Source organism: Hylaeus volcanicus, chromosome 8 (assembly GCF_026283585.1).
Source record: "Hylaeus volcanicus isolate JK05 chromosome 8, UHH_iyHylVolc1.0_haploid, whole genome shotgun sequence".
Classification (NCBI taxonomy): Eukaryota; Metazoa; Arthropoda; class Insecta; order Hymenoptera; family Colletidae; genus Hylaeus; species Hylaeus volcanicus.
In genome coordinates, this window is record NC_071983.1 from 12,774,158 (window position 1) to 12,796,893 (window position 22,736).

Here is a 22,736-nt window from a genome sequence, read left to right on the forward strand (position 1 = left end):
AGTTATTATTGATAATAATAGGAAGAACCCCTAAAAATTTCAAATTTTTATCTCACTTATTTCCTTCTATATCAGCTCGGTAAATATGAAGCATATTTTCTACTTAAAATATTTTTCTAATACTATCCTTGATGTTTCAAATATAAATTGTTGTTGAAAGAAGAATTTTGATATACTGAATTTTGGAATTACTTGCAAAATAATTTTTGTTTATGGAACATTTGTATAAAATAATAAATAAGTTCATACTTGAGACATTTAAAATAATATTAGAAAAATGTATTAAGGAAATAGCTTCATATTTACTGGAGTGATATATAAGGAAGTAATTAAGATAAAAACTTGAAAGTTTTAGAGCTTGTCCCTATTACTATAAGTAATAACCACCGAATTTCAAATCATTTCATCAATTTTTATCGAAGTTATAAAAAAAACGTAACCGATTGAAAACAATCCATGTATTCCCATTGAAACTTTTCGAAGGTTTGGGGCACGTGTTAATATTAAAATTAAGAATTCAAATTTTACAGAAATATTTTCTTATCTATTTACTACAAGGATATACGATACATAATATAGGGTTCGGTTTAAAAACTTCGGAAAACTCTTCTAAATCTATCTCAAGCTCGAATAATTATCTAAAACATTTTATATTTTTAATCGTTCAGAAAGTAATTGCTGTATACTACGAGTACTATAAAGTATTATAAATACAAATCATAATTCAAATAGAACTTTGCAAAAGTTGAACGTTCATCGCGACTAGAAGCGTCCATCCGAACGGTTGTCCACCTAGGCGTCGAGAAAAAAATTCGATCGAAGTTTCTATCGAAGCAATTTCGCCGGACAAATTACGCGCTTTTGATCTCTAGAAACGACGTCCAGGGAAGCTAACTGGAACTGCGTCTCGGCAGATCACATTCGAGATCAAAGTGGACGAGTGTATCGATGGCATCAAACATCGACTCGATTTCGGATCTCACTGAATCGCCGTTCGCGGCGCAATCGTTGCACGTGCATCCTATTCGTCGCTGAATGTTCATTCGCTGCAGCGATAATCCGTTTATCCACTTCTCTCTTTGTCCCGGTTTACTAATGGCAGCTCGCAAAAGCGCGTTTATCCGAGGTTGAAATTGGCGTGATTACCGCACGGAAATGAGCGCAATCGTTTGTTTTCCGACCAGGAGACCCGCGGTGTCGTGTAGAATTTTCTTTGCCGTGGACGACAAGAGCGACACGATTTAGAGGATTTCAGTAAATAGATGGATAGCTGGAAAACAAAGTTGGGAATAATTCGTTACAGTTTTCATTGGGTGTTCTGGTATGGACGACGGAAAGATAATCGATTTTCGAGAATTGTTTGCGTTGAAATGATAAGGAATATTGAAACAAGACTTTCCCGTGGCATTAAGGGCGTTTAGGAGATATATTAAAGTAGTCAGTATTTATTAAAAAATTCTAGATTATTTTAACTTGTTTGCCAAGGTCTCTAAACAAATTTGGAGTCGTTCTACGAAGCCGTTCGAAAGTTAGAACAATTTCTATGTATAACAAATTTACACGTAGTTAAATGAAAAACGTGCTATCACATTAATACAAGTACAGAAATAGTATTTAAAAAATAGCAAGAATAATCTATAAATTCATAAATTAGTAGATTGAGTAGATTAGTTGATTGATGATACTTATTTTATTTGAAATGTGCTTCGTGTACTGTTTAACAAAAGCTTCTATACTTTCGTAAATTTTTCGAATTTCGAAAAATCCTTTTGCAAGACATTTTTAAACGATCTAATGCTTCTAAAAATACAATTTTGTAAAAATCAATTCTTTCAAAGTTCAAAATGAAAATACTCCCTTAGTTGCACGATTAATTGTTTTCTGTAACTAATGCCCGTCTGATTTTAAATCTTTCAGTGTAAACAGCGACGGTTTGTCAGCTCTGGATGTCGCGGTCCTCAGCAACAATAGGCCTCTTGCAAAAATGCTGGTCGCTTTCGGCGCACAGGAAGGTAACCAATGTAAGTATTCAGAAAGCTTACTGAACACGTATCTAAAATACGTGAAATTCATGCTTATATCTATTGAGCATTACAAAAAGCTTTCCACACTGGGATTTCGAATTTTGTTTTTTAATAACAAATTACGTTTGTCAGCGTAACCGTAGTGGACACTTCTTCAAATTTAATTAGAATCGTATTTACTTTCATTTAAAATAAAAAATGGTGTGTATAGATATATCCCATACCAGTTGTATTTTATACAAAAAGAAAGTCCTACAACCCTTTTTGGGAAAGCCTTGATATGTTAATATTTCTACACATATAATTGCTGTACAAATTTAATTAGAATCGTATTTACTTTCATTTAAAATAAAAATGGCGTGTATAGATATATCCCATACCAGTTGTATACAAAAAGAAAATTCTACAACTCCTTTTGGGAAACCCTTGATATATTAATATTTGTACACATATAATGCTCAATATGCATATGCGGGATCAATATGCAATAAACATGAATGTTACATGTATGTGTAACGTTTCTCACCCTGATGTGGCTCTTCTTAGGTAATAAGTAGTAGCAACTAGTCAAAATTAATTTTTCATAATTGTTCATAACTGTTTATGATTTGTTTTCTCGTGAATTTGCTTCTACAAGGAATGAAATTATATGCTTCACTACAGGGTGCGGCCGAATAACATGTATTTTAGTTTTCCTTTTTTTTATTTTCTTAGTCAAATAACAATCATTGCTAAACAGGAAAATCAAAGAACGAGGAAGTTGCCTATTGCATCGTTTATCTACTGATTGTAACGAGTCCACAGATATTATTCGAATATTGCAATTCTGGTTCTGAAAAGTATGCTCCTACTTATTCATTCAGAATTCAGACCTTTACGTCAATTATTGCGTGTCTCTTTTATTTAGAACAGCCCGTGCCAGGGTAGAAAATATAATATATTTAGTGAATGCTCAACAGCCGCAAGCATGTATTTTATATTCAGCGCAAGCATTCGCGAATTCAATTGCAAATTGAATTTTATTTGGAACCCAGAAAATTGTCACGCAGTGAAATAACGACGAAGAACGAAATAAAAAAACAAAATACAATCCCACTGACTGTTCCAGTTTTGTCGCTTGACAACAGGAATCACCGAAAGCTAGATTTTCTGTTTGTTTTGAACAGGTTTCACCTGCAGAGACTTTCAACCTGTTTTTCCTTCTTATTTTACAGTCACCTGGTTCAATCAAGTTTTTGTGAATACTCAGAAAATATTTGTCGGTTTGTAACAATGGTTCACACGTTCCGGTGAAAAGCTTTGACGTGACGAGACAACACGTTCTTTTTTTTCTCTCCTGTTCGCGACCATCGTTTTGCCAAACAATAGCCACGCAAATTTGTCGCGTGCAGAAAGTCTGCAAAATGCGCAGAGAAAACGTTTAACTCGACAAATGGTCCCGAACAACGGCAAATTTTTTATTGCTTTTGTCACCCAGTGGACCAAATATTCAAAATGCTACCAAAAAAACGAAAAAAAAAGAAATAGAAGAAAAAATTCTGGAAGTTAAGTGTATTCGACTACAACGTACTTGAAAGTTTTCTTTACTTTTCTGTTTTCTAGTAACAGGTCAAGAATTTGATATCAATTTTTCAAAATTGAACACGAGGAACCTGAAATGGATGACTTGTATACTATACAAGCTATTAAATTTGCATGAACGTTAATACATGAGAGTTTTGGAAACTGCAGATCATGAATCTGATATTTCACTTTCAAAATATAAGCTGGCGAATTCAATGTGACCAACTAGTATACGGTGAAGTTATTAAAAGTTATAGCCGGATAAGGGGGTCAAAAGTGGACCCTGGGCCATTCAATGTCAGTAAAAATATCAACTACCCGAATATATTACACCTCTGCGCACGAAAAGTTAGAAAATATCGATTTATAATTTTGTTGTATGTGATACTCCTCTACAAAAAATCTGAACAAATTATATATTGATAACGATAATAAGCTATTAAAACTGTCACAATATGAACATGGTCATCTGAAAATATTAAGGTAATAATATAAACAAATATCGGTTTTTGATTTTTCCAACATCGTTCCACTACTTCCAAAAATCCGAAAAAAATTATAGATTAATAATCGTAACAAAACGCTAACAGTGTAAAAATATAAACGTCGTCATTTCATAATTTCCATTAAGAAGAATTATTTTTAAACTTCTCTATATAGACACTGCCAGACAAAACAGCCGAGTTTAAATCGCGAAAGAAACTTTCGAGGCAACTTAATACATTGAATTTCATGAATATCTGAAAACTATCTTTAGTTTCAGCCTGTGTTAGAGGATTCTGCCTTACTTGTGCGTTGCAGAATAAATTGCTGCGACGATGTTACAGTGTGGAATTTTCAATAAATTTCGCGGGGAAAAATCGCGTCGAAATTTAAAGTGTAAGCAATGCCACAGGATCAATTCGCTCGCATTTCAGTCTCATTCTGCGTGATTTTTCTGTAACAATTGGACGAGGTTTGGTAGATGGAAAAACGCTGGGATAAGGACGGGAGAGGGGAAAGGGAAAATAGTCGAACGGGTTGGGATTCCAATTAGGATTCCGCAGCGTGTAATAAAAATGCCGTCGGGCTTTATTGCGATTCGACCACGGGCGCGGCAAAAATAAAGCGAGAAAAGTAAAAATAAAAAAACGAATCTCCCGTTTCGTTTAGTCTTCGTTCACTCCTGTCACTTTTACCCTTTGACATCGGTGCCTATACTCTGTACGATATGAATATTATATTGGGGTGACGATCTTTAGCAGTTTAATATTATTCTGCTTTTAAAACTTGGGAGCAAAAGTTTTAGTCGTCTTAGATTTATCTCGTCTTAGATTTAATCTCGTCTCGCCCGCATCACTATCTATGTCTATTGAAGAAATTTGTCTAAATTAGGTGATAGGCTTGATGGTTGCAAATAAATTTTTCGTTATAAATACGTACATGTGTAAAGTTCATCTATGTGCATATTCATAATGAAACATTTATTTGAAAACATCAAATGTCACATGTAATATAACAATAGTACATTAGTATAACATTATCATATTACGTTATTTCTAATAAATAACTTTTTATTAAACTACGACTTTGTTAGATAAACTGTTTGCTACGTGTTTATTTATATCACATTTTTAAGAAATATACTGTTGACGAGATGAAATGATTCTCAGTTATTATTCAGTTTATTAGTTTTTGTACCGTATCATGAAGCATGTTCTTTTTTATACTTAAGTAAACTTTATTGTATATCCATGTATTAAATGAATTATTATCGTAGAGAACGCTAACAGACATTGTTAATTAAATATCTTAAGTTATGCTTGTATTAGATACATAAAATATGTAGCAATACAATGTCAAATTATTTATTTAATTTTGAAATATCTTTAAACCTGTTTCTTTTAGAAACACAAAAAGTAGGCACACAATGCACCAAGTATTATCATAATATTTTTACTTTTGAAGATGGCCAAAAAATCGAATTCAAAGATAAACAAAAATTTGCTTGTACTAGACTGAGGTTTCCTATTTATTAGTTTTACTCGCAAACCATTTCTCAATTATGTACTTACCAACGTAACGTACAATTTAAGAACAAATATTGATTATTTACCGACTAACGAGGCTTCGAATATTTATTATGCTAGCAATTAATGAACGCAGCGTACCGAGAATGATTTGTCCAACGGTAGTTCGATGAGAGTGATTGGAAATTTTGAGTCGATGCAACGTCGATCGTCGATGCTCGTGTCCATGCTGTAACGAAACGCAACTGCGATAATTTCGCAACCGATGCAATTAGAATTACTATCCTTGCCGCGAGACGAAGCTTTTAAGCTCGTGGATATGGTATATTAAGCGCCCGGAATGTAATCTCCTCATTAAATTCTCAGCGAAAATTTTATCCGATTATTCGAAACTACAAGTGTCTGTTTCGTTAATCAATTTTTGACTATGTTCGTTAAATTTGAAGGTAGATGATTTAACGGGCATACAAAAGTAACTTTTGGGGATTAAAATGTTTAATTACGATAGGCAAATTACTGCTCGTGCATTTAATAGTAATTTTCCGCCGTGATTTTTGCACTTAACAAATTTTATGTACGTACTTGCGAGAGTTAAATTCTCCACACGTTTCTGGAGACTTTAACGATTTAACGATGCTCGTAACAGTCATGATTTATGTTGGCGTTGAAGTCCCTTGAAATAAAAGTATGATTTTTGTCGAAACTGGGAATAAACACTGTTTAACGCGAAATTAAAAATTCTTTTTCTTCCTCGGCTTGGAAAATAGTGTTCCCCTTTGTTTCTTGTTAATTAAGACACAGTATAATTAGTTTAATCATCCTCGTTATAATATAATTATGGATAAAGACTTTAAGCTTGTAAAATTTTAATGTTCAAGCTGTAAGAATTTTTATTAAAAGTAATTCCGATTTGTTTGAAGTCTGATATTTATTTGCAAGTTAATGGTAGAATAAATTATTTCAATAGTGTTTTCGACTATTTCTTATCAGTTATTATTAGTTGCAAGAGGTATAAAATAATACTTAAAATAGCAAGATGAAAAGCATCGTTAGCTGGCAGTTACTCGTTTGCAATTGAATATTTATAATCGATAATGGATTTTCGGCTTTTTGATTTTTACGTATCTGTAAAAAAGTTCATTCGGCCTTCGCAGTCAACAAGTTACAACGATTTATATTTTAAAATCGAATTGAATTTCGGGAAAAGGGACTTTTAAGTATTCGATTTTCATTTTTGAAACTAAACGTCGAACGAATAAACTGTAAATATCATAAAATTTTGTTTTGTCATTCATTAATCAATCTAATTTAATTTCTATTTAACATTCTAATTTTTCTATGAACGCTTTCTAACGTATTCGATTGGTTTAAGTAATAATAGTAGTAGAAAACACTTCCGTGCCATTGGAAGTATTTAACAACGTAACTTCAATCGAGGCAATGATCTACAGTAAGATTCGTTATAACGAGACATAATCAAGTGAAATGAAGAAAATTCGAAGTCAATTTACTCGAAAACAAAGCCTCGCATGAAGAATTTTTATTCTATATTTTCGAGTTATTTTTTCATGTATAATCACTCCCTTTTCGCTTGCACCACCAGTTACCGAACATCTTGTATATACATTGGCTTTCTATGGTCAACCAAGCTATTTGAGCCTACTTCTCGATGGCATATAAGCGGTATACGCTCTTCGCAATCAACAGGTTAATAATATTACGTAATATTCCAAGAGAGACTTCTGTACGGCATCGATAACGTGCTAATGTTTTAGCACCCACGGAAGCATGTGGAAAGTTGTAAATTGATCCGTGAGGAAATTATGCGGCTCGATTGAAAGTGGAAATCGATATCTGCCGTGGACAGAATTGTGGCGGAACGATTGCGGTGTAACCAGCCGTCCCGGGTGCAATTCGCCGGTGAATTTTGCATTCATAAACATAGGATCGACTGAATCGGTCCAATTAACTGAGAGAGGATCCCTGTCGAGGATTTTTCCGCGATTCTCCGTTCTCCCCACAAGCCATGCTGATTTGTATGACACGATTGAACCGACTACATGTATTCTTCGCGAATGTTCCGTTCTGTATTAAATCGACCCTTTCTTTCATAACATTTGCTATGTGAAAGTTCGCTCGTCTCTGAATGATTATATTGCTACGTAACAAGCCCACATTCTGGCAGTTTAAAAACAATTTCTGTCGTTGGCGATAATGAATTCTAGCAAATACCTTTTAAAATTAGGTACTAGGTGGCAAATATTTATTATTTAATCATTTCTTCAAATAATTTGCTGTTTTGTTTCGTGCCATTCTCGCGACTGCGCGCAACCCCCTTTAACCCATTTTCACCTGTATTTAGACCAGGCCTGGCCAACTCAAATAGGCCGCACTTTAGGTAAACATATAGGTTAAAAAAATAACATTAACGTTATGTTAAAAATATAATACATGTACAAAATACCGCTCGATGTCATTGTTCCACTCTCCTCTGTTACTAAGAGCAAAAATGTGGGGATCGTTTCTTTATTCATTTATTACATGACTGTATTCAAATTACAAATGAACGTTACCGATGGTTGCCTGTTGAAACCGATTCATTAACGCTCTTTCGAACGGTGTGCTTAGTTTTAGATTTGCACTGTAATTTGGCGGAGTTATGGCCGTTTAAAGAGTGTCGAGTCGCAAACGCATAAAAAATATTAAAAGTGAAAATTCTCGAGAATAAGGCGACGCAAAGAAAATGTCCAAGAGTAATTTTTTGTTGGAAATTTGTTGTAGAATCGACAGCCTGCGTATGTCCGAACTTATACGTAGACACCCTGTAGAACTGGAGTTCGTATTATAGCAATGGCGCATGCAAATTTTCATTTATTCGATATTTTTTTATACATATACAACGAGAAACAGAAGTTTCGATAGAAACTCAAAATCACCAGGCGAGCTGCGTGTCGGCCAAGACTGATTTAGACTCTAACCCGTTTTTGGACCGCTTCCTCTACGTTTATATTAATTACTAAGATCATTATTATTAACAATGATACATTTTTACTACGAATTTGGTCCTTATTTGCACAGTCAAATCTCCGGAATCGTTGGGTAGCCATTTGGCCTCGTTACTGTCGGAAGCGGAGCACAGGGTCCAGGAACTTGGCGGAAGTACTTCCGGTAGCGCCGGGACCACCCTTTTAGAGCCACCGAGCAGCCATAGATCGAGTTTTTCGTCGCAGCACAACAATCTCACGGGATGCGGCGGTAGCACTGAAGACAAGCAACTGGCTTTGTGGGAAAGGAGAGCGAGAGCTCTCAGGAAAATGTTGCTCGGGTTTGATCAAGCGAGTGAGTATTCCGGAAGCATCGATATCTCAACGTCGAGATTCAACATAGTTCGGATGAATAAAGGTTGTACAGTCGAGTACCCGTTATAAGCCTGATCTAGGCCCTAGACTCTAGGGGACGTAGGAGGAATTTTGTTCAGAATTTCAGCGTCACCACTACCGCGCAGTTAGTTTTGTCGCCCGACTACCTCTCGTAAGCTTGTTCATTTTTTCCTTCATTTCAAACGTTATATTTACAATTTGGTATCGATTCAATTATTTGTCGCAAAGTATATACTGTAATCTTCCTGTATTATTTTGTGTTCTTCTTTCTATCGTTAATTAACCCTTTGCACTCGAGAGGTGATTCTCAGTCACCATTAGGTTTCACGCAGCAAATCTACAATACCTAATGTTTCTTTAAGAATTTTTATTAAAGTAATTCCAATTTGTTTGAAGTCTGATATTTATTTGCAAGTTAATGGTAGAATAAATTATTTCAATAGCGTTTTCGACTATTTCTTATCAGTTATTATTAGTTGCAAGAGGTATAAAATAATACTTGAAATAGCAAGATGAAAAGCATCGTTAGCTGGCAGTTACTCGTTTGCAATTGAATATTTATAATCGGTAATGGATTTTCGGCTTTTTGATTTTCACGTATAATTACGTTTAATTTCTTTGGGGCTCAAAGTGTCGATAAAATGATTGTCGGCGAGGTAAAGGTGACTTTATTCTCGAATCTAGATAGCTTAGGTATCGGTAGATACCAGAAAAAAAGGCCTCGAGTGCAAAGGGTTAATAATAACAGTAATAATATATTTTATCTTCGTGCATACTCATATAGATTACTTGGAATTTGCTTGCAACGTCTTCTCGTTAAGTTACATTTTATTTAACAAATCATAATTGCTTTCCTGTATGTACTTAGTTTATAATTTTGACAGTTTTAGCGCATTATACGGGGTAGCCTGGCACAAAACGTAAAAGAGTGATTAAGTGGGGGAAGTCGTTTCGACTCAGCAACTGCTGATTGAGGGGAAGAGGCTTATTAGGGCCAGGCTTATGACGGGCATTCGACCGTAATATCATAATCAAAAAATGTTTAGGATAAATAAATCCTCATTCTCAGTTATCGAATAAAAATTTAAACAGTCGAAGTTGATGTTTCAAGCAAAGTTGCCAGCCTGGTTCGAGGATCACTATAATTATAGTGTTCCACATAAATCTGTTTTGATATCGAGTGATTGTTGTCATCCTAAAATGGTCTATTAGACAGGAACACTTGACAATTGCAAAAAAGGCTAGCAAATGATTGCACCGTCAATTTTTTTCGTCGTTTATTTCATTTCTATATGTCACTTACTTTGAAAATTTTTTATAAAATAATATAATAATTTAGAAAGTTTTGAAATATCCAAAACTAAGCTTCTAATTATCTTCCGACCGCCGTCAGAGCTCTCATCAGGTACATTCAAAAGTATTTAACCTGAATGTGTGTTAATCTTTTACTATAACTCCCGACAAACCTTCTATACTCTTCATAAATTTATAAGAACTTTTTATATTAATTCACGATACCACATAATGCCGAGTAAACTCACACAATCTTCTCGTTTAACCCTTTGAGTGCCAAGGAGCGATATATCGGTCCTCCATACGCTTGCGAAAAGGGCCAAGAACTCGTTGAAAAGTCAATTTCGCTTTACGAAAATAACACCAATATCAAAACGTTCGTGTTCAAATATTGGATGGTAGGTAAATTTAGTTTATTTTGATATTTAAGAGTATTCACAGCATTACAGATATTAAGAGCATATACATTTTTGTTTACAATCATGCATCTTTACTTATAATTGTCTGGCATTTCTCGGATATGTATAAATATTTCCTGTGGCACTCAAAGGGTTAATACGGTCATTTAATTTACGTTTAATTAACGTCCTCTTCTTGTCAGGACCACCAGACATACCGTTCCTGGTCGCAGTCGATGTTACGGGGACGAATTCTGTGACAGTGAGATTCCAGGAGCCAGATTCTCACGACTCGCCCATCTGCACGAAGTTCAAAGTCCAGTGGAGCGTCAAAGAGGACTTCTCCGTGATCTGCGGGGATAGAGAAGTTCTAGACATGAAGCAGAGGGAGTGCAGAATCGACGATCTGATCCAAGGACAGAAATACCACTTTCGAGCTGCTGCTGGAAATCTGAAGGGCTACAGCAGGTTCAGGAACTCGACACCTGCTCACGTCACACCCAGCAGTACGGTCATCTCTTATCGTAGAATATTATTATTAGAGTATTATTAGAAAATATTAGATCTTTTGGTTATATTTGAATCGATAGAAGATTTATATGCTGAATAAAGTTAACAGAATTGATGATCGGAATAGAAGTCCATCATGAATGAAAATCAAACTATTAGAATAATATATAAACTGTGGTAATATAATCTAGATACTTAGATCTTCTTATTACTTTTTTCCCCTAAAATTTAAATAACAGTCCTTAAGTCGTGCTCAATCTAACGTTACATTCTAAAGAAGACACGCCCTACATAGTTCAATTGTTTTTTGTCTGATTTGATCGTTTCTTACGTTTAACAAAGCAAACTGTTACGATTCTGTTACGAACAGAAATATCTAATTATTTCTTTAATTCTTGAACTCTGACTTCAATCAAACCTCGATCTCCTGAGTCGATTATTGCGGCATGTATTTTTCTATGTGTAATCCGAACGGTTGATCTAAAACGTTTTTTTATTAATATTCATTTAGTAAAAAATTATTTGTCGATAGCTTGATACAGAGATTGCACAAATTACTAACTAATGTACATCTTTATTCCTAAGAGATCGATATAATCATAAATTTGAACGAACTAAAACTGTTTCTTTGAATTTTATCATTTATATTTCAAGAAGAATTAAGTTTGGAGTTCGTAGCATCCATAGGCTAAGTAGTCGTGTCGAATTAAATTCACTGCTGGACCCCTGAAATTTGAAGTGTCCTTCAAATCATCGTTCCAGGTTGGAGGGACATCGATGGCAGGTTGCCAAGGTTTGCTGGCCGATTGGAGCAACTGAATACTCTGTTCACCGATATAAGGCGACCAGAGTACACTCAAGAAACACCAGCGGTGCAGAGGCGCAATCACAGGAAGAAAACTACGATAAAACAGCTGTTCACGGCTACGAGTAAATTCCAAAAGAATCTGAGGCGGGGCGTATTTCTTGCCTGTCTGCTCTATCACGAGGATAAGGTGCTCGTGACAAACGAGGATTTCCTACCGGTGATCGAAGTCGATGAGACTTACCCAAGCTGTATTTACAACGACTTCCATTGGCTCATGAAAGTGGCCTGCACTTGGGACGACGTCAAGACACTTCGTCAAGACATGGAGAAAAGTCATAGCAGCTCTACGAATCACTTCAGGATAAAGCTGCTGCAGGCTGCTGCACAAATGCAGGTTCGTCTTTTTATTGCGAAATAAACTTTCCATCGTTCAGATTTATCTTTCTACTATTCTTGAATAGCTCGTCCTACAACCTCGCGCGTCAATCGAATAATTCCCAAAACGATGTTGATTACAGGCAGCACTGTGCATACAAGACCTGGGGCAATTATACCATAAACCGGTCAGAGACATCCAAGGGACCCTAGTTTTCTCTACGGTGAATTACATTAAATCTCCAAAATTGATCTCGGTATTGAACAGCAGATGGTTGCCACTCAGTAAAGTCACGAAGAAGGTCATAACCCACGAGGACAGCAACGTGGCGGACATCTTAATAGCCAGCATACAAGAACAAATGACCTATCATCAAGTCAGCAGTATTAAACTGTCAAAGGGATTGTATCTTGGCTACCTGAAGATGCAGAGTAGCGTAGATCTCATCCAGGTTGTGGTACCCGCGAAAGCACCCAATGTCTTACCTCATTGCAAGATTCGTGACAATCCGCACGTTTCCGCGTAAGTGCCGTCTTATAAGACAATGAGTTTTATAATTTTATGTTTATTTAATAATATAGATTTTTACCGATTACTAAGATCCTTGTACTAATTGTACGCATTGGTAATTGCGCTAGTTGTTCGTTAAACTTCAAATAAATTATTTATGTATTAGAATATTATCCGGTCACGCATATTAAATGATTATAATAAAAATAAAAAATTGTACTTCTATTTATTTACAGTAGAATCTTTACAAAATTTTGTTGTAAACTACATTCCTTGTAAAAATTCTAGTCTCTTTTGAAAGGTTTCTTTGCTGTCTTTCCTGAGTGATAAAATTCCTAACATATACAGGGTGTTTCTTAACTGCTTATATCTCGATAACGAAGTCACAGTTTCCAAGTTAAAAGGCGCTTACATATTAAGAAACACTCTATATAATAATAATTGTAGATAATATTTTCTCAAATTAATCAGTCTATACTTTCCGTCGAAACGCAAAGAGCGACTAACCAAAATCTCATTTAGATTGGAAAGAAGTAGTAGGAATAATAGGGACATATTTTACATGTCAAAAATACTGCTCGATGAGTTGATTTCTTAAAATTCATTTGATTGCAGCGAAGAGTGGGATTATCTGAAAAGGATAACTCGTATCCACGCATCGGACACTTCAGTGAAGGACTCTGAAGAAAAGGAGAACGTAACGAACGAGTCGCAAGGTACCGAGCAACAAAAGCTATTCGTGGATCTGGTCGCTGCCACCGCGAGACGATTGTTCAATTATATGGAAATCAATCCTGAAGATTCTCTGTGCCATCGACTCTACGACGCTGAAGTTATTGATCTGACCCACGACGTGTCCTTCGTGATCGCCGTACCTCCAGCAGAAACCGCCTGCTGCGTACCTGGGACCAGAGAAATCCTTCTACAGAGGGGCGATCTTCTGTCGTTACCTATCCAAGTATTCGAGATGGTACACTTAAACACGTACCAAAAAGACGTAATCAATAGATACTCGAGGTTAAGCTGCATCCTGGAACTGGATACAGCCCAAGCTCAACACAGCCACAGGGAAGCCTTCAGCTCTCTGGAGTTGAGCGTGGCGAAGGACAAGTTGGCCAGGTTACAGGATCTTCAGTCGCAAGTGAACACCGTCTGGAAAGGCGCTAGATGGCTAATAGACGTGATCACGTTCGCAAGGGACCGTGGATCTTCGCAGCAAACCGTAAGTTGAGTCCATCGGTTTTTAACCGTATATTTCCTATGCTCGTTGCTTGAATTTAAAGTACTTTGCGAATTATAATTACAGAGTGCGTCGCAGGCGGTTGGAATTTCAATGAAGCACTTGCTTAGTCTCGACAGGAACAAAAGCAACAGTAACAGTAACAGTTTGAAAAGGAGTTTGCTGCAGTTGCCGCCACGCGATCCGAAACTCGTCAAGTCCAGTCCAGGTCGAGGCAGTTGGCCGGGACCCAACGTGGCCAACTCCTCCTCGAATCTGCTCACGACAGAGTTCAGCAAAAGCGAGCAACAGTTGCCCAGCGGCCAGTACATTCGCAAAGGCAGCAACACCTCTAACGTGTCGACCGGCTCGGTGCCTCAAAAGTCCTCTGTACCGATAAGCAGCACCAGCAATCTTAGCAACGCGACGAGCGCCAGCAGTACAAACCATCTGGTACCGTTGCAGAACACGAGGCTACCACCCTCCAAGTCCGAGGACACTCTGATCTTAGCAAAATATAAACAAAGTCCCCGAAATAGGTCAGCAACGATCACGTCTGCATCGGCCAGTAGCAGTCCATTGCTCAGCATGAAGCCCATCATTTACGGCGGATCGCTTTTAAGCGTCTCGACAGCCATGACGAACACGACGAGTTTGCTCAGCGTCAGTAACACCAATTCCGACAGTTTGCACTCCCTGAGCAGCGACGAATACTCGACACCCAACTCGACAGTCTGTTTAAAATCTGGCCACACCAAAGGGAAATCCTCCAAACCCACCGCTAGCGTCGCTGCAATGGCGACCGGAGCACTGGAGAACCAGATGGAAGAAGAAAAAGACGAAGCAACGATGATGCCAGCACCGCCGCCTGGCATACTTCAGGTAATTTCTGTCGATATTCTCAAACGTTAATCATAGCTGAATATTTAGGCTAGAAGTGATATATTAGGTGTATCTATAAATAATGTCGTTTTTTGATACCTTACAAAATTTTACTTTTTGAAGGAGTTAATACAGCCTTAATCTACAATACAATCTTTCATTCGGCAAACTTTCTATTCCTCTTTGTAAAATGCGGGTGATTCAAAATAAAATATTCTTCAAGTGCAATATTAATAGTTGTCGTAGTAGGAAACCTTTCTGCTACTGAGAATATGTATCATAGGTCTGAAAAGTTGGCAATGCAACGGTGCAACATTAGGGAAATACGGTAGCTGAGGAAGTACTTTCTAACTCGATTCATTGTGAATGGCTCTTCAAGGTCTTGTCATCTTTATCATGCCGCAGAACAATACATTCTCAATTAATCAATCTTGGAGTTTTTTAAGTCAAAGTCATATTTAGTTCATAAAACTGAGTCGAATAATATTCAGTACTAATGATTTCATTAGGATTCGCAATCTCTATAACGAATAATTCCTGTAAAATCTCACCATATCGGTAATTACACTTTTTTTAGAGTGAAGACCTGGTTTTGAAATGGGCAAGGGTAGTTATCCTGGTCGACCAAACTGAATGGAACTGAACAAAAGTAAAAGAAATTGATAAAACTAAACGAAACTCAACAGCAATTTGTTATATTAACCATTGTTTTCTCATATATGGATTACTTTCTAGAATCCATTTATCTTTTCCCTACTCAACCTAGATAAAAGTGGACCGCAGATGATTACACATTCGCCTGAGCTAACCTACCCCATTTTTACCTTCCATTCTTGTAGGGTTTACCTAATCTTTTTCAAAATTTAACCATAAGCACAGTAAATATTAGTATATCTAACTTGGTTATATAAATAGATAACGATATTTTTAAAATTTGGAAAAAAACGACATTCCATTAGGTACCCTTAATATAATGAATTTTTTAACGAGGCGAGACTAATAGAAACACAAGTTAGTGACTCCCAAGGTTGGTCTGTTGCATTGCATAGGTTGAAGATAATACAATGAAACATATAGTAATTATTTTAAGAGGTATAAAGTGGGATTGACCAAAATTTCGAATTTTCTATTTATGTACATCTTCGTTGTCAAATAAATATATCCCATACCGATCTTGAGACTCATTGCGACGCAAACTGCCTCGATCGCTTTATATTGAATGAGAGTTCGTTCCATATTGCCCAAGCTTTCTTAGGGTAACGCATTTGTTTGAATTCTGACCGCAAAGCTTGTTATCTTCCAGAATGATCCGTTAAGTTTAAATATGTTTTTCCTTATAGGGAACACAAGTCTAACCCGATTGTAGTTAAAAACAGCTCACTTGGTCTTCTAGTGCAGACCGATGTAGCAGACACACGAGTAAGCCGCTAAACCGCTACGTTTCAGCGCTTGTTCCGCTCAGATACGCTTTCCAAATCATGCTTTTCGTGTATCATCTAGGGCTGAGACTACATGTCACATTGTATCTATCTGAATATTCAAATATTTCAATCGTTCAAATATTTGAAGAACGCATGTTCAATATAATTCAAATACTATTGACATACTTTATTCACCGAACAAGTATACGAATGCATGGAATAAAATTGTACTCTTACTTAATATTTAAACAGTAATATTTAAATAGTAATATTTAAATACTTACAGTATTGTATTTCACCACTATATATTAACTTTGATGTCGTTCCAAATTTATAGTTATTAGAAGACTAATTGCTCATAACAGTTGAAAATTGATCGATTAATTTGTAATTAATTGAAATATGACAGAAAAGCTCGAATATTAAACAATTGTAATGATCCCAGCCCTAGTATAAATCTCTTTGTAGCATGTCAGATCCTAAATTACGCAACTGTTCTTTCAACAAGTTCTTAATCTCAATAACAACAAGTGTTATAGCTCAAACGTTGTACGACCACTTCATCCTAAATTACCCAGTCAGTTTGCAAGTGGACTTTCATTGATTTCTTTGTCCGCTACTAACACCCATTAATGTCACTCCTCGTTCACGAGTAACAGCCAGACGCACCGAACAACGCGTTGTCGCTGCCAGCTGAATGTCGCTGCAAACGCTGATTTTCCACCAGAAAATCTCTGTCTGTTTGGCATGACGCATCCCCGACCGCTGCACCTCTAACGAATCCGTCTTTGCAGGTTTACGCGGCCTACGAGACCGGCCTGGCCTCTGGAACCAGCCTGAAATTGCACGTCACGCCGAGGACCACGGCCAGAGAAGTCGTCAATCTGGTTGTGAAGCAGCTGAACATGGCAATGGTCCTGAAGGGCCAAGAGGGCCCCATTTATACGCCCGACGAGCTGCCAAACTTCTGTTTGGTGGCTGTGATAGGCGCGAGAGAACGTTGTCTCAGGGACGACTTTAAGCTCCTCCAGCTGCAGAATCCCTGGAAGAAGGGTAGACTGTACGTGAGACAGAAACAGGACGTCCTCGCAGCCCTCGAGCACAGTAGCAAACATACAGCGTATTTATAGCACAAGTAAAAGAGTAAGAAGGAGGAGATTACATAGAAACGATCTCGAGGATGAGACAAGAAACCCCTGTCCCCGGCGATAGCGCGTAAGAAACTCTGTCTCGTAAATGATTGGCAATAGAAGCCAAAGATCATTTCGTTCGACGCGTTCCGCGTCAAGTGGGCTTTCAGATTCCCACTAGAGCTTCGATAGAGTCGAGTATTCCATATTTCATTTCTTCTGGTTTATTTCCACATGGAATGGAAGGTTGTAGATATTCTCTCGAAGGCATAGACTTGGACGGACACGGAACGCGTTGGCGTGTATATAAAGCAAACGCTTGCAGTGGCTACACGACGAGTTTTCGGTTCTATGTCGAGGCTCTAAGTAAATTACATGTAATTAGATAGAGGTGTGCAAGAGTGATAGCGTGTCGAGGATTGAGAAATACTACACGATAATTCCCGCTTTCGAGTGACAATTATTACGCCATTTATATGAAGCTGATTTTTATTACGCGTATGTATTTTTATTATCGATCTAACAAATGTGAAGTGACTCGTATTGTTTCGGTCGCGACGTAAAAAATTGGTGTACGCGCAGTCGTGATTGTGGTTCAGCTCGATACTGATGCTCCAATCCTTCTCGAAGGACCACTCAATTGATTATGGGAAGACTGATGGTAATCCAGTCGGTACGATCTATAAGGAGTTGTTCTCTTTGAGGCATCGGAAACCATTTTCTCTCTAACGACACGATCGAGATCTTGTTTGATTTCAAAATCGCTCTTTAGGGAAGCCTCGACCCTCTTCCTGCTCCGGATTCGGTGTCGGACTCCATCGACGTACACATCAACTTTACCACCGGTGCCACTTTTCCTTCTCATCCATCTACCCGCTTCAACCCACTCATCCATAGTGGGTAATTCGCTATTTTCATTTTCATTATTTTAATGAAAACACTTATTTTCAATAAATTAAAGTTTAGAATAGCTAAAGAGAAAAGCTGTTTTCCTGTAAAACCAGTTTTATCTTTCTGCAAACGATTTCATATACTCGAGGAAGTGAAAACAATTATATTTCATGGAAAACAAAAGAATACACATTTTTTTTTTTTTTTTAAAGCGATATAAAGGGAAAGCTTATTAAGTGTTTTTTACCTAATTGACGGGTGAAAATATTCTCCATGCACTACTTTGTTGCACTCGAAACGTGCAATTCTTGATCTAGATCTTGGTTTCGTGCTACACGCTACGCAGTTTCTCTCTTTTTTCTCGAGTAATTTACGAAAACGTATTATTAAAGAACTATTAGTAGTTAAAGCGTTTAAGTTTTTTACTTTCATCCAATTTTCAGCTGACTTCTCAATCATTTTTACGATAAATTCATGTACGTACGATTCTTGCATTAAGCGAACATTCTGCTATGTTAGATCGGATTAAATCTCGGTAAAATTCGAAATTTCAGCTCAAGATATTCCTTGGGAAATCCGCAAAGACGACATATTGACACCAAGGTATTAAGAGGTTTAGCAAGATCATTTTGCTAAACCTCCATAGCACTTATATTTTATTAGAAAAAAGAAAACCATATTCAAGTAACGGAATCATCCGCCATTTATGTTTATAAACTGCGAGCAATTCTTGTCGGCCTCGAATGCTTTTCCAACTTGGTTTCAAGTAAATCGAAGATTTCAATGTTGTCACTCGATGGCGAGAATTATCTTATTGACGCGACCCGCACATTCCAGCCGAATTTCGATCCGCAACGTTGCCGTTGAGCGAGCAGTTTGCAAAAGAATGGATAATACTCAAGGTATACTGTTACATTTTAAGTACCGATCTCAGTGTCTCGCTCGAGTGTGAATCGAATGCTTGAGAGATCTCATCGTCCGAATTGTATTCGTATCCACGTAATTCTTGAACGAATCGCACCTTCTAATATGCACTGTTTTATTAGTTAGTTTCGTTATTAATTGTTAATCGCAATCGACGAGGATTGGTACTCCGAATGGATGAAGAATACAATCTCGAACAAGGTTTTGTTCCGTAGGTGATTGCTTGTAGGATGTGAAACCAATTTGAAACTAAAACATAGTTTGTTGAACGCATTCATTTACTTCTTTTTAAATGTGTCGGCCTCGCGTCCAGGTCTTCTCCGGTAAACGATTGTATAATGTACAATATTACTAAAATAAGCAAAAATTCAGTTGCATCGAGCATTGATGAAGAAACGAGTCACTAAAAGATAGTTTGTCAAAGCCATTTATTTAATTCTCTTTAAATGTTTAGATCTCGCGTTCGCCTTCTTCGATAAATACTTGTATAGCGTATAACAATACAAAGATAAAGAAAAAATCAGTTCAGACAAGCCTCGTTGATAGGCTCAAGAAACGGGCCACTAAAAAATAGTTTGGTAAACGCAGTTATCTAACTTTCTTCAAGTGTTTTCAACCTTACTTTCAGATCTTCTTCGATAAACAATTGTGTAATACATAACATTGATATACAAAACTGAAGAAAAATTAGTTTCGACGAGCTGCTCTCAGTCGAGCCTCGTCGACAAGCTCGAGAAACGGGCCACAGTTCTCGGAGCGGATTACTCAGCCTAAAAGAGTCTCCGTTCTCGTCGAGGCTCCATTGTCGTGCCGAAATCGAGCAATTCTTTTCCGTTGGACGTCGAGATCGTCCCATTTTCCCCGGAGATCCGTTAGAAGATTGTCGGCTCTTGTTTTGAAGCGAACGAAACGAGCGACAATGAACGAAAGCGTCCTGAATATTAAGCAGTCACTCAAGGTGCTTAGGGGATAGAGGATAGCGATTAGGACGAAGTGCGATCGAAAAGCGTGCAGATGTGATCCAGATGAAAGAGGCTTATAGACTGTTGCGTAGAGTAAACGAAAAGAGTATTACTACGATTATTTTTATTCTCGGCGTCGTCGCGCGTTTTTCTTGCGTCCATTATTTACACGCGAGTATTCGGGTATATTTTTGTCACGGGATAGTTCGCTCTCTTTCGCGTTCTCCAAGCTCTCGGTGTCTTCGAAATGTTGCATTTGTACATTTGTATTTTACCAAACGAGAATTGTGTACGTTCGTCCCAACCTTTTTCTTCTCTGTTGAGGAAGGGATATATTTGCGAATTAGAAGGTTCTCAGCGGAGTCCCACGTATTCGAGGACTGAGATCCCGGATCATAAACACCGCCATTGGCGATAAATATGGTGCAGAGCGGATTGTATGATACAACCTGAACGCACGACACCGCTGTACTACGTTTTCAGCAAACAATGCAACTCAACTTGCAGAATGTCTCGAAATTATTACGCGGGTCTACGGTAATTTATGCTATTCGTTAATAATTTTTTTATGCGAGATTCAAGTAAAGAAATTATTTTTGTTCATTGAACACAGATCTTTATTGGCTTTTTATTAAGATCAAATACGTTGCTTTCAAATGAGAACATAATCCCGAGTTTCTTATGTGAAATGTTACTGTACTATGAAAATTGAGAATCTTGCGATGTGTATCATTTTTAACCGACTTCGTTGTATTTTAAGTTCTTGGTAATAGTGTGAAAGCATGAAAATTTCCTTTTGATTGCGAAAATTGAATCTTCGCTGCTAATGAAATTGAATAAATTTAAAATAACAGTTGTGTTTTGCATGTGTTGTTACAGAAAACAAGTAGAATACACCGGATGCTTGTATTGTCAACTTCTTTTATTACTTTGAAGAATATCAAATAATAAAAAGGAACAGATAATGAAAGTGTATTTCAATAATCTCTGTAAGTATAACCAATTCGTAATTTGTTAACGATTGTTTCTGTAACAGTACATATCAGAAATATTATATTAAGTTTAACCATAGTGTGTAAATTATAACTTTGAAGACCAAAAATTTGGTCAAAATGTTGCTTTATATTGCTTTAAATCATTCTAAACATCCCGAAACAGTAATTATCGTTTATTTATTGTGTTTAAGATATCTAAACGAACAAATAATCGATAGCCGTTTAAAAAAAAAAAATGAAAACAATTGCCAGATTTTGGGAATTTATTCTTAGACCAATGCTTCAAAGGCACACAGTGATGTGCAACGTTGATTAGCGTTAATGTGAAGATCCGTCCTTACAAAATTGAATAGTGGTGTCGTGCATAGGTCACCTAAGTTTAATCAAAAAATATACGATGCGCATATTTTTTTATCGAGAGAGAAAGAAGTGAAGAGATTTCTACTATATTTTACCGAGGTTCATACCGATCCGTGTGCATTCTCGAGTTTCACACGAAGACGTGGTCTGCGTATACAGCAGAAAGGAGAGTAATAGGGAGAGTGTGCAACCAGAATGAGAGAATGCGAGAGCAGAGGAAGATGCGAAGAGAAAATTTAACGAATCGTTAGAAAAATTTATTAGCTCTACCTGAGTGTCTATTGATGTTGAGTGTAAAATAATCACTAGCAGTTTTAAGCGTTACCACGGGAGGAAAACGACGAAATATGCGAGCAGCCTAGATATTCCTCCCCGCTACCCCCCAAAAAAAGTAACAGAAATAAATAATGAAAACGGACGAGGAAACGAACTACTTGTAAATATACAAAGAAATCTATGTATGTATAAAATATAAATGAGAATGATCGAAGAACCGGAAGTTAATTATTTTAAATGCTATCGGCGATACCCACCACCGGTGATATCCCTTATTTTTCTGTTTTAGCGCACTTGATCGTACGAGGAATCGCACTTGCATGTCTTGTTTCGTCGACCAGAGATGGCAAGCAGCTCTCGAGGAAAGGAGAAACGAACCCGGACCCTCACGACCGACAGTCCCGCTGACCTACTTCCGACTTGTTTCTCGCCTCATCTCGTCGAGCCACCTACTCCTTATTTATCCCCCACCCGGTACAATTGTGCGCCCCGGTCTTCCGGTTGGTTGCCAAGACGAGATCCGTGGTAATGAAAAACCACGAGGGCATCCACTCTCAGGAAAGATGCCTCTCGGAGGTCAGGCAACTTCCTACTTTCGATTAGGAATGTTGACATTAGCACATCTCGAACAGGGCGCATTCATCAACCCATCACGGGCCATTGTTCTGTTTATAGAAAATTCGTTTAATAATCGTATACACTCGTTAACCTATCGGTGGTATATTCTACCGTAGAACATCTTTCCAGCTACTTTTGTCATTTTTTATTTACAAAAAGACTGTAAACCTTTAACATCCTACCGTTT

General features: G+C 37.2%; 1 protein-coding gene across 11 annotated transcripts in view; it reads left to right on the plus strand.

Moving 5' to 3' along the window:
• The window catches only part of LOC128881593 (ankyrin repeat and fibronectin type-III domain-containing protein 1), a 205,701-nt gene extending 183,553 nt beyond the window's left edge, over positions 1 to 22,148 (plus strand). For 10 of the 11 annotated variants that reach the window (XM_054132805.1, XM_054132804.1, XM_054132806.1 and 7 more), the window contains 8 exons: positions 1,918 to 2,021; positions 8,675 to 8,935; positions 10,871 to 11,173; positions 11,940 to 12,379; positions 12,504 to 12,883; positions 13,487 to 14,093; positions 14,178 to 14,972; positions 17,188 to 22,148. In XM_054132805.1, the coding sequence (XP_053988780.1) occupies positions 1,918 to 2,021; positions 8,675 to 8,935; positions 10,871 to 11,173; positions 11,940 to 12,379; positions 12,504 to 12,883; positions 13,487 to 14,093; positions 14,178 to 14,972; positions 17,188 to 17,523 (3,226 nt within the window). In that variant the 3' untranslated portion in view covers positions 17,524 to 22,148. Of the gene's footprint in view, positions 1 to 1,917; positions 2,022 to 8,674; positions 8,936 to 10,870; positions 11,174 to 11,939; positions 12,380 to 12,503; positions 12,884 to 13,486; positions 14,094 to 14,177; positions 14,973 to 16,312; positions 16,392 to 17,187 lie in introns of all 11 variants that reach the window. The other variant, XR_008458111.1, reaches the window with a different exon arrangement.
• The last annotated feature ends 588 nt before the right edge of the window (positions 22,149 to 22,736 follow it).